The following is an 11,777-nucleotide window of genomic DNA, read 5'->3' on the forward strand; positions in this document are numbered from 1 at the left end:
GTGGGCGCCAGGGAGGTGTGAGCTCGGCCATTCGTGTGTGTGTGTCTGTGTGTATGAGAGATGCGGCCGTCCAGCCGCCCCTTCAGGAGGCTTCTTTTGTGTTCCCCCCGAAGGGTTGAAGGGAGCTGGAAAGGGGCCGCAGAGAGTTGGTCTCCTCTCCTCGCTTGCTCCCTCTCTCTCTCTGGCCATTGGGTGCCAAGCCCCCCCACTGCAGTCTCTTTGCATCCGAAAAAGGGGTTGCTGTCCCCACGAAATTAAAAGACGCCTGCTTCTTGGAAGGAAAGCGATGAAAAACCTTGACAGCATCTTAAAAAGCAGAGACATCACCTTCCCAACAAAAGTCCGAATAGTCAAAGCTATGGTTTTCCCTGTAGTGATGTATGGAGGTGAGAGCTGGACCATAAAGAAAGCTGACCGCCGTAGAATTGATGCCCCTGGACTGCAAAGAGAACAAACCTATCAATTCTAAAGGAAATCAACCCCGAGTGCTCACTGGAAGGACAGATCCTGAAGCTGAGGCTCCAATACTTTGGCCATCTCATGAGAAGAGAGGACTCCCTGGAAAAGACCTTGATGTTGGGAAAATGTGAAGGCAAGAGGAGAAGGGGACGACCGAGGACGAGATGGTTGGACAGTGTCATCAAGGCAACCAACATGAATCTGACACAACTCTGGGAGGCAGTGGAAGATAGAAGGGCCTGGTGTGCTCTGGTCCATGGGGTCACGAAGAGTCGGGCACGACTAAACGACTAAACGAATGTCCTCACTTTGGTTTTGCACACACACACACAGCCCCGCCGCCACAACAGTTACGCCTCTCTCTCTGCCCCCCCGCTCTCGACCCCGCGCCTCTTCATTAGAAACGAGGCCAGCAAGAATTGCTCGGTGCCTTTCAGGCTGAACAGCAGGATCTTTCTTGAGCAGGCAGAAAGATCCCAAGCAACGTTTCCTCTTCGGGCTGCCTGTAATGTGCTGGTTGGAAACGGCTCCGGGGAGAGAGAGAGAGAGAGAGGGTGTGTGTGTGTGTGTGTGTGTGTGTGTGTGTGTGTGTGTGTGTGTGTGTGTGTGTGTGTGTGTGTGTGTGTGTGTGTGTGTGTGTGTGTGTGTGTGTGTGTGTGTGTGTGTGTAGCAACCCAGGATACACTCCAGTACTTTTCTTTTTTAACGAGAGGACGCAAAGAAAAATAAAATTACATTCCTGTCCTTTCAGTGAGGTTCGTTTCCCCCCAAAACACTTTTTCTTTCTTTCTTTCTTTCTTTCTTTCTTTCTTTCTTTCTTTTTCTATCTTTCTATTTCTCTCTATCTTTCTATCTTTCTCTCTCTCTCTCTCTCTCTCTCTATCTCTATCTCTCTTTCTTTCTTTTCTTTTCTTTCTTCCCCTTGGTAGCAGCATTAAAAGGAAAGACTTTTTGGTTGCACGCAGAGGGAGAATTAAAAGTTAGAGAAGGTCCTGTGTTTTGCAGTGCATTTCTGTACCTGTCTGCTCAGGTGTAAATTCCATTGAATCAAATGGAGCTTACTCGCAGGTTAAGTATAGGTTGCTGTTTTGCTAGGGCCAAGGCTTTTGCAGAACCGGACGCCGCGGAGAGGAGCCAGACCGGCCCTTTGATGGGGACCAAACTGCTGATGCGGCCCCGGATGAATTTGAGTTTGACACCCCTGACCTAGAGTAATCTTAATTGATTAGATAGGCAGGATATATATATATATATATATATATATATATATATATATATATATATATATATATATATATATATATATATATATATATATATATATATATATATATATATATATATATATATATATATAAATAAATAAATAAAAAACTAAAACCAAACAGAAATAACATTAAATAACAACAAAACATCAAAACTAAACATCCATAGTACGCATATAGATCAGAAACTTTGCCATTGTCTAGACATCCAAATATCATCAAAGGATTCTAGTGAGCACTGATTCGCCATAAACTATTTCTTCCCCAAAGTTCTTGTCTTTTTCTGGGCCCAATTATGCAGTCGTGCCCCGCTGGACTATTACCCTGCTCTACGACGAATCCGCATTACGTCAATGTTTTGCAAAAGTGATCACAAAATGATGTTCCCTATGGGGGAATTTCGCTTTGTGGTGATTGGTTCCCTGCTTTGGGAACCGATAATCGCAAAGCGATGATTTTCGGCCAGCTGATCGGCGGTTTCAAAATGGCCACCGGGTAAACAAAATGGCCGCACGCTCTTTTCTGGCACGGATTCTTCGCAGGCAGCGAAAATGGCCGTGCTATGGAGGATCTTCGCTGGACGGTGAGTTTCAAGCTTCTAGGAACGCATTAATCAGGTTTTAATGCGTTTCTAGGGGCTTTTAAAAATTGCATTACGACGTTTTCGTTTTACAGCGATTTCACTGGAACGAATTAACATCGTAATGCGAGGCACCACTGTATCTCAGTTGATCCTGTAGTGCTCCTGAAAGCATATCTAGTTCTGCAATGTCCAGTAGCTTCTTTAGTAGCTCATCCATTGCTGATGTTTCTCCATTCTTCAATTTTTGGGCCCAGAGTAACCTAGCTGCAGTAAATATATACAGTAGACTATATTTTATTTTCTTATCAATAATTTCTGGCATTATATTCAATAATAACATTTCAGGTTTAAAACTTAGTTTTTGCTGAACGATTTCTTGTGACATTTCCCAAGCCTGTAACCAATTTTTGTAAAACATTTGCAACAAACATTATTGAGCCCTTCTGACATTTTTGGCAATTTTACCGGAGTAAAATGTCATCTGTGAAATATTTTAAGGATGTTTTCTCTTAAGATTCTAGTTTCAGCATTGACCACCAATCTGTCACAGGACTCAGTTTCTCTAGATCTTGTTTATATTTCATAGTTTGATCTTTAGTTAACAAATCTTTATATGTAAGTAAAACTCCCTTCTGATTCCCCCCCTTCCTTTCACATTAAGTTTGCTCCCTCCAATTGTTTGTCAGGATGATGCAGCAAATATAAACTTGGCTAGAGTTTTTTCAGGAGCAGGAGATAATGGATGGAGTATGGAATTAAACATCCATCCTGCAGGCTGCTTCTCTGCAGCAATGTATACCTACTCACAGCACTTTGTAAGGATCTCATCCAGAGCCGCTCCATAAACAATAACAAGAAAGGGGAATACATTAAGACAAGAGTAAGACATATTCAGTTACTGTATATGAAATAAACTGAGAAGGTACCGGTAACATTATCTATTTTTTACAAATGATTCCATACTTTTGATGGTTCGAGAATAAATTCCATACTTTTGTTTCTTTAAACATATACCTATTAACAACCTAGAAACACCATGTGTCTGGTGACTAAATTGTGGGGCTCAGTGCAGTTCCTTCATAAAACGTCTGGAAGTGCCATACCACTCACAGCAACTGCCCCCCCCCAAAAAAAAGTGGTTATGAAATCTTAATTTTAACTCGGGGACTCTATTCATACAACAATCCACAATGTTTTCCAGATGATTTCCCAAGAGAATTTAATCATAATAGCTATTGTTAGTAGACAACATTCACCAAATTGCATTTCAAGATGCAGGATATGTGACAATTTTGGATCAGTAGCATCTTACTGACCTAGATTCCCTGCTATAATTTTGAGGGTTTTTTTTTCAAACAGAGCTCCTAATTAGAAATAAGCAACAACAGGAAAAAGATCAATCTAGTGACAGCTATGAACCAAGTTGAATTACTGTATGTAGTTAAATTCATATTTACCCAACTCAATGTCACTGGTTATTTTCTTGTGCACTTGTGCTGTGGTAATGGTTTTGTCATACAGGTGTCTTTTACTAGGATCCTTGAGCAAACACAAGATGGTGGGAAGAGGTCTATCAATCACTCCTGCCCCCAGGAATCCATGCTTGGTTGCAGATGATGAGAAGGCTTTATAATAAACTAAAACATCTTTCTCCACACACTGGTATCTATAATTAAGAAAAACAACATGGAAGTAAGCTTTCATTAAGAATAAATGGGCTCTTAAGTAAACCTTAAAGGAATGTTTGGCAAAAACTTACTTCCACCCAGCTGTTGCCCAGCCACTGTAAAGGTTCTTCAGGTCATTCGAACACATTGCCATCACCTTTGGAGCAATGCAAAGGCCAACAACAACATTTACACTTCTTAATGACTTTTTGTTTTTTTAAAAATGAAATGTCTTACAAATAAAAATTTAAAATAACAGAAATAATGTATAGTATAAAGCAGTGGTTCTTAACCTTTTTGAAAGAAACGCCCCCTTGAGCCATTGAGGAAGTTATCATCGTCCCCCTCCCTGAGGTGATGACATCTTACCCACCCACCCACCTACCTACCTACCTACCTAGTCTTCCTCCCCACCCGGGTGTGAGGCAGCGCTTCACGGGGCAAGGATGAGGACCCAAGAGACCCTTTCCTTCCACCCGATCCACACTCAATGCTCCCCTAAAGGAGGAAGGCGAGACATGGCAGGTAGAAAGAGCTGGATCATCTGGCAGCAGCAGCAGCACCGGATCTACTGCCAGCACTGCGGCTGCAGTCGCCTTCACAGGTTTGGCTCACTCCAGCACCCCCTGCCGCCCCCTTCTGTTCTTTCGCCCCCACACCGCCCCTTTTCGTTCTACCGCCCCCCTGAAAAATGAAATCGCCCCCTGGGGGGCATTATTGCCCACGTTAAGAACCACTGGTATAAAGCACTGTTGAGAATGCCACAAAGTCATCTTTAATTCAGGTCTACCTGAATTCAGTGACTTAACTGCTTAGCCTGGTAAGGAAATGTTAACCCTCTCTTCTGAAAAACATTAAGGAAGCCTTCGTTTAATTCAAGATGAGAGTCAGACCCACAAGTTCCACTTCTGTAACTCCCAGACCTGCCCCTGCCTCCCTCCCAGCCCTGAATAATGTAATGTAAGAAGAATTGTGTCTTCTGGGACTGAGTGTCTTTAAAACAAGTACCCTAATTCTGGCCAAAAAAGAAATATTAAGAATATATTCCCATCATCTCAGGAGGAGTTGGTGCAGCATAAGATGTGGGGAGAGAAACTGCCACTGGATCTTTCATGTTTATCTAGCCACAATATATTGGGAATGGTCCACATGTTTTTTTAAAAAAATGGAACAAAGTACATGGTAAACATATCTTCCACCAGAAAGATAATCATGACATATACCATTAAATTCTGATTTCTGGCCACCCTTTTCGGGGCTTTCTAGGTAGAGAATACTCAGAAGTGGTTTACCATTCCCTCCTCCTTGGGACACCCTACGACTGTGCAGCTTGCCCCGAGCTATATATACACCACTGCTCTCCTTACAGCTCCTGTAGTATTACAGTATTATGACACACAGCAGGTCAAAATTGTGTTGGGTGCAGTTTTAGTCACATATCATGTATTCTACAGTTGGCATGGTGGTTTCTATACCAGAACCCATCCCTGGAATGTGAAAGTCACACTATATCAATGTCTGAACAAAGCAAAATGCAGGTCTTGCAGATATATAAACTTCAATGTTGTAAGCATAACATTTCATCAGAGTAGAAGATAGGTTAATTACTGCAGGATAAGGGCCATGACGTAAACTGCAGTGAAACGCTGCTATTTAACAAGCTATTACTTGTATTCCTCATCATGTAAGTTTTAGAGCAGTGGTCCCCCAACCTTGGGCCTCCAGATGTTCTTGGACTTCAACTCCCAGAAATCCTGGCCAGCAGAGGTGGTGGTGAAGGCTTCTGGAAGTTGTAGTCCAAGAACATCAGGAGACCCAAGGTTGGAGACCACTGTTTTAGAGCACAGTGAGGGGCACACATGGCAACTAGTGGTAATCTGACATTGCAGTCTATGCCATTTACTTACACCGGTGTAAATAACCAGTAGGAACCAATAACAGATAGGTCAGTAGAATTAGTATAAAATATTGTATACTGTGCCATATTAGTACCCCTGATTTCTTTATGAAAGAACAGGCAACAATTCTACAAGGAAAAGGTGCCCATTTTGTTCTCTTGGAAAACTGGCCCCCACTGGAACGGTATTTCATATCCAGCATGGTATCCTGGGATCTTCAGCAGTGAGCATGGCATTAAACCGGCTTTTGGAGGTGTCCAGCTTTTTCTTTTTCTTTCTTTACAACCCCAACAAGTATGCAGTCATGTGCAAAGCATGCATGTCCCTATTTTATTATATTTGTGAGTAGAAGTTACATCTTCCCAAACACAGAGACGGGGTGCCACCCTATAAGAAAAATGTCAAGCATAAAGTGGGGCTCAGCAACTGTGTAAAGGAAGCCTGAATAGCAAATACTGTACAGAAACCCAGGACATGACAAAGCTTAACAGTCATTGCAGGTGTCTACTCACCTCGGCAGTAGCATTAGCCAAGACGTGTTTGGACAGATCCTCATATCCTTTTACAGGAGAGGCTGGAAAGGTGCTAGATGAAACGTTTAGGCTATGAGAATACTCATGGCTGGAAGCAAGTGGTGAGAGCATACTGCTCCTCTCCACAGAAGAAGAGCTCATAGGAAAAAATTCTGAAAGAGACAAACAAGGAATCTGTACGGTTCCTAGACTTCCTAGATTCAATCTGGATGATCCTCAGGCCAAAATCCTTTGGCTCTGTGGGCCAATGTAATACTCCACAGGTGGTCCTCCACAATATCCAGTTTGCCTTTGTGCAAAGCTGAGATTGTGGCAATGGAGCTTATACTTATCCTGTACTTCCTCAGGTAAGTTTGGAAAAATGGAGTGTAGCAAGAGTAGGAGGAGCAACAGAATTGTGCCTTTGACAGATGCATGGTGAATGTACATGAATCAGATCAGCAGTCCACTTGGCATATTAATCTGCCACATGACACACTGATGTTTGAAAGCACCATTTCCACAATACATATGCAGTAGGACCCCCTTATCCACAGGATCAGTATCCACTGATTCACTTACCCACGGCCTGAAAATATTAAAAATACAGTACTGTATTAAAAGAAATTAGCCACTAGAGGAAGCCAAAGACTGTGCTATAAATACTTGTTAGTGAAGAATACATAGCATGGTCTCTGGAGCCCTCTAGTAGCCAGTGCTAGTAATGCATGTGGAAATATGTTTTCCTTTTACTATGCTATACATATAGTGTTCACTATTACCCATGACTTGGAACCAATATCCGTGGATATGGGGGTTCTACTGTATTTCCAGATCTAAAAGACCAAATGTGTTCTGAGGTGGAGTGTGCTCCTGGCCAAAACATTTTTTCTGCTTACAAATTAACTTCAGACTATTATTATTCATCATACTAGGCACTCCCTGGAAGTGACCACTGTTCATACTACGGTGGTACCTCGGTTTACAAATGCCTTGGTTTACATAATTTTCAGTTTATGAACCGAAATCCATAGAAAATAATGCCCCAGTTTACGTTTTTTCCTCTCTCCCCCCCCCCCACTGTACAAAGGGGTTTCCCCAGGACGCATTGCGCCTGGAGGTTTCTAGCACCCCACCCCCCCGTTCCTCTTGCAATCTGCATTTTGGTTTATGAAATTCCCAAATGACTAAACGTCCCGGAGGATGCATTAATTTCATAAAACGAGGCACGCCTGTACTTCTAAAAGTTATTACGTACTTCAATATATCTTTTGAATATTGCAGTGTATAGGACACCCTGGATCCAGAGGAATCAATATGTTTGAGGTTATCCACAACTGCTTGGTTGTTTCCTTTGCCTGTTTACTGTTGAGTGAGGTGAGCCTCATGGCCTGGGCCTTCTGGGTTGAATTACCTTTGCCTACTCTTCTCAAGTAGCAACGGAGAACACTTAACGGCATCCAGGAAAAGCATGCATAAGCACAGCATTGCAAGGACTCCTGAAAATCGGCAGGGAATGGAGAGCTTTACAGCAAGGCTCCTACAGTACAGTATTTGTCTGCTTGGTTCTGAACTGAGCTGAGTGTGTCAGCCCATCATCACAAGGGAATCTACAATAGCAGTACATTATTTAATCTAGTGTTTTGCTATGTGCTTCCATCCTGTTTAACAACAATATTATTACATTTCATTAATTTTTATAGTGTGCCACTATCATCCTTTCTGTAATACTTGAAGATTAGAGCATATAAAAATGCAGAGAAATACATATTTCCCTTTCAAACATTACAGAAACATTGGTCAATATATGGATTAAAAAAGGACCTGTATTTGCCTGAATTATATGAAACAGCCCCTTTTCTAAACAGCATAGTAACGACTTAGGCTTACTTTCAATTTTTTAATCAAATTATAAATGCATAAAAAATATAGTTTGCTTTCCCTCTTTAAAAAACACAAGTCATTCAGCACATGTTTGAATTGGCACTCTTTATAAATAGATTTATTCAACTCTCACCACTTGAAGAACCCTTTGGCAATTGCTCAAGAATATAAAGTTGATGATTTCTGATAACTGAGCGACCTCTTGCACCATCCCTTGGGTGTTCTGCGTGTTCAGAGGAAGTCTGGTCGATAGGGAAAAAATGTATTCAGTAAGGCACTTCATATATACGAATGATAATAATCACATTAGAAATTTTAATTTTATTTATATTCCACGCTTCTCCCAGGACAGCAACATAACGTTCACATAATGTGAATTAGAACTGATATAGCTATAAGGACAGCAAATACTAAAATACAGATAAATCATTGCATTAAAAATAAGCTTATTAAAAGCATGCAACAGCCATTTGAAAGCACAAAAAAGGGCAAGAAGTTCAAACAGTCCCAATATAAAGACCCTTCCTCAACAGCCCATTAGAGGCTAAAGGCCTGTCTATACAAGCAGTGCAGCAACACCTGGAGGGGGCGGGTGCAGGTGCAGCGTTCAGGCATGCCCAGGTCCCAGCCTGCAGTTTAGCCTATATGGGAACAGGCAAACATCTGCATGGAGCTGCTGTTGCTTGCAGAATTTCCAAAGCAAACACATCCTTTCTTTTCCTATACATACCCCACATTCTTGATGAATGTAATTATGAGGTGCACTGAGTATGTTTTTTCTCAAAGAAATGTTGCAAGCGAGGTCTGTTTGGATTTTAAGGGGCAGCACCATGCAGTAAACCACAGGGTCACACAAACATTTATTTTATAAAAAGGATGCCTCTCTCTTCTTGGAAGCAAATGAAGTACCCTAGTGGGTCAGTCAGAGTTTATTGCAGTTCTAGGACCCATCCAAACAAAAGAATAAAATCCAAACAGCAGACTCAGATTGTTTAAAAGCCTTCTCTTACAAGCCATGTTCTATTTTTTACCTGGTCTTCCTGTTTTCCAAGTATATTAGGAGCATAAGTGGCTGTGCCACTACTGTTGTATCCAGATGTTGGTCCTGAAGACAGACTGAGGGTGGAATCTGTACATAAAGTGCTTGTGCTTACAAGGGTCTTCAGCTTAGCTTCCTCCTTTATCCAAAGAACATAGAAGTGAAACACTTAAATTTTTTCACCCAACTTTTTAATTTTAATCAGCCTGCAATTTATCTGACAATGATGGTTCCCATTGCTGTTTCCACTGGAACGTCCTGACCACTGTGAAGATTTGTATAAGTGTCATAAATGCATTACAGAGAAGCCGCTTATAGAGTTCCCATTCTCAGCAACCCTGTAAAGGAGGACACCTGTGAAGATGTTTGTGGTGAACATATGTTGGTCTGCAGGGCTTCGAGGTGAGGTGGGCTGGTGGAGGGTAGAGCTTACATGCACGGTCCCATCGCCAGCACCCTTTGATCCTGACATGAGCCTGAAGTCCTGCAATATGTGTCCCTACCAACTGTAGTAATGAGGGTTTTGCTAATCAGACCCACTATGAAAAAGGCTACTATATGTCTATCTCTAGCTCCACACTTGGAAAAGGCCTTCTGTGACTTAAAACTTTTTTCTTTCTCTCTCTCGTGTGTGTGTGTGTGTGTGTGTGTGTGTGTGTGTGTAAAAAAAATAATTGTTCTGTGTTTTACCTTCTTTTCAAGGAATCCAAGGACACACTTTCATCTCAGCATTGGCCACGCCAAAACCTGCTTAGGTTTCTCAAAGATGCTGCATTATATGTCTTAAAAGCAAGTGCAAGTTATAAGATGCAGTCCTAAATTAACAGATGTTGATAATAATATGTAAGAATGAAAAAAACTTGCCTTCTGCAGCTGAGACAGTATTTGCTCTCGAATGCGCCTCTTTTCTTGCTCAGCTCGTTCTCGAAGCTTGTCCCTGGCTCGTGCAATTTCAGTTTTGGTTTCCTGGCGTGCCTTCTGATAATCTCTAAGTAGTATCTCAATCTCTGAAGGATGCTGGATTCTCATTTTGGGTTCTTGCACTCTAAAAATAAATGAGTAACATGATGCCATTCTGCTTTTTTTAAGAATGGCAAACAGTAGACTAAAAGCTGTTTTATAGCATTTAGGCAGAAATTTAAGATAAGAATGTGTCTCTGTTGTGTGCTGGCCAGCTGGACTCAACTTTTGCAGCAACTGGGTCTTTCTATGTAACTGAGATATTTAAGATGTGGTCTTACCAGTTCCACTTCCACCCACCCACCCAGTGTCCATAGCTGCGCATGGGTTCAAACCCAGGTCTCCTGAGTTTTAGTCTGTCTCTGTTTGAACTAGTAGTACATCACACTGAGTAATCAGAAGAATATATTTTCCCATATTTCTCTCTTTTTCTTTTCTTAAATGCTGTTTGAAGCTTTTCTTTTAGTTTTGCCTTACAAAACATACTTCCCATAAAAGCTAACAGCCACCTTCAAGTCTATTTACAGGAGATGAGTTTCCAGGTCAATTCCACTTTTTCTGCTTTGCTATACTTTATGTTATTGCTACGTGTCTGTCTTCCATTTCTGTGCTGTTACTTCCCAGTATTATGCCTGAACATTTTCAAAAGCTAAAGGAATGTGAAATGAGCTCAAATAAAATGGAATGGTACAATCTTTGGTTACATTAGTTGCAGCTTCTTTCTGCCTCCTCCCTTTCCATTTGGTGAAGGTGATCACATGGTGGGTGGGTGATAATATCTTTTTAGTGCAATTCAACTGCTTCCAAATGGCTCTGACAGTTCCTACCTTGTATTCTCCACCACATCTCGTCTCAGTTGCTGTAGATACTCACGACGTCGGCTAGGGAAATCAACATCTCTTTGATTTGTGTCCAATGTTTGCAAAAGATGCTTTTGTGGACTGAGACTTCGACTTCTTCTGAAACACTGAAGCCTTTCCTCTCTCTGTTTTCTCAGTATTTCAATTGACTTCCTGTGTCTATAATGAAGACGAGAAGCAGAGTTCACAACTCATACAAAAATAGGCATTATTTAAATTGTTAAAGTAACTGGAGAGGAAGAATTTCTAGATACTAGAACTAGATATTAGAGACACTAGGAATCATTATTCAGAATTAAGTTCCACCATAAGAAAAAAGGGGTTTGTTCTCATCATATGTCTGAGATTACTGCAGAAAATGGGATGTGACCCACAGAGGGTCTTGGTCTTCACCCATCAGGGAAGTGGGTGGGAGAACAAAGCTGGGTCCAACAAGGAGAAAAGTTTCACCCAGCACTTTGGCCAAGAATCCAATTGGCCATTCCTCTGACGCCTCTGAAAGATGGGAGAGCCTAGTCTACTGCCCCATTTTAGACTTCAACATGCAATTATAACCTTACCTGCTAAGATTTTGTCAGTACAAAGTATTTTCATTGCTACCATGGCACTATGTATAATAAATGCTTTATCCGAAGCTGGGACAACCAGCT

The 11,777-nt window shown here is 41.5% G+C and overlaps 1 protein-coding gene across 2 annotated transcripts in view; it reads right to left on the reverse strand.

Annotated features, from left to right (window-relative positions):
- STARD9 (StAR related lipid transfer domain containing 9) overlaps positions 1-11,777 on the reverse strand; it is a 143,765-nt gene that overhangs the window by 10,345 nt on the left and 121,643 nt on the right. Inside the window, exons 24-30 of one of the 2 annotated variants that reach the window (XM_072986211.2) lie at positions 11,095-11,286; positions 10,172-10,352; positions 9,300-9,446; positions 8,402-8,510; positions 6,385-6,557; positions 4,067-4,131; positions 3,765-3,973 (exon numbers count right to left, since the gene is read on the reverse strand). In XM_072986211.2, the coding sequence (XP_072842312.2) occupies positions 3,765-3,973; positions 4,067-4,131; positions 6,385-6,557; positions 8,402-8,510; positions 9,300-9,446; positions 10,172-10,352; positions 11,095-11,286 (1,076 nt within the window). The remainder of the gene's footprint in view (positions 1-3,764; positions 3,974-4,066; positions 4,132-6,384; positions 6,558-8,401; positions 8,511-9,299; positions 9,447-10,171; positions 10,353-11,094; positions 11,287-11,777) is intronic. The other variant, XR_013543923.1, reaches the window with a different exon arrangement.

This window comes from Pogona vitticeps, chromosome 1 (genome assembly GCF_051106095.1).
Source record: "Pogona vitticeps strain Pit_001003342236 chromosome 1, PviZW2.1, whole genome shotgun sequence".
NCBI lineage: Eukaryota > Metazoa > Chordata > Lepidosauria > Squamata > Agamidae > Pogona > Pogona vitticeps.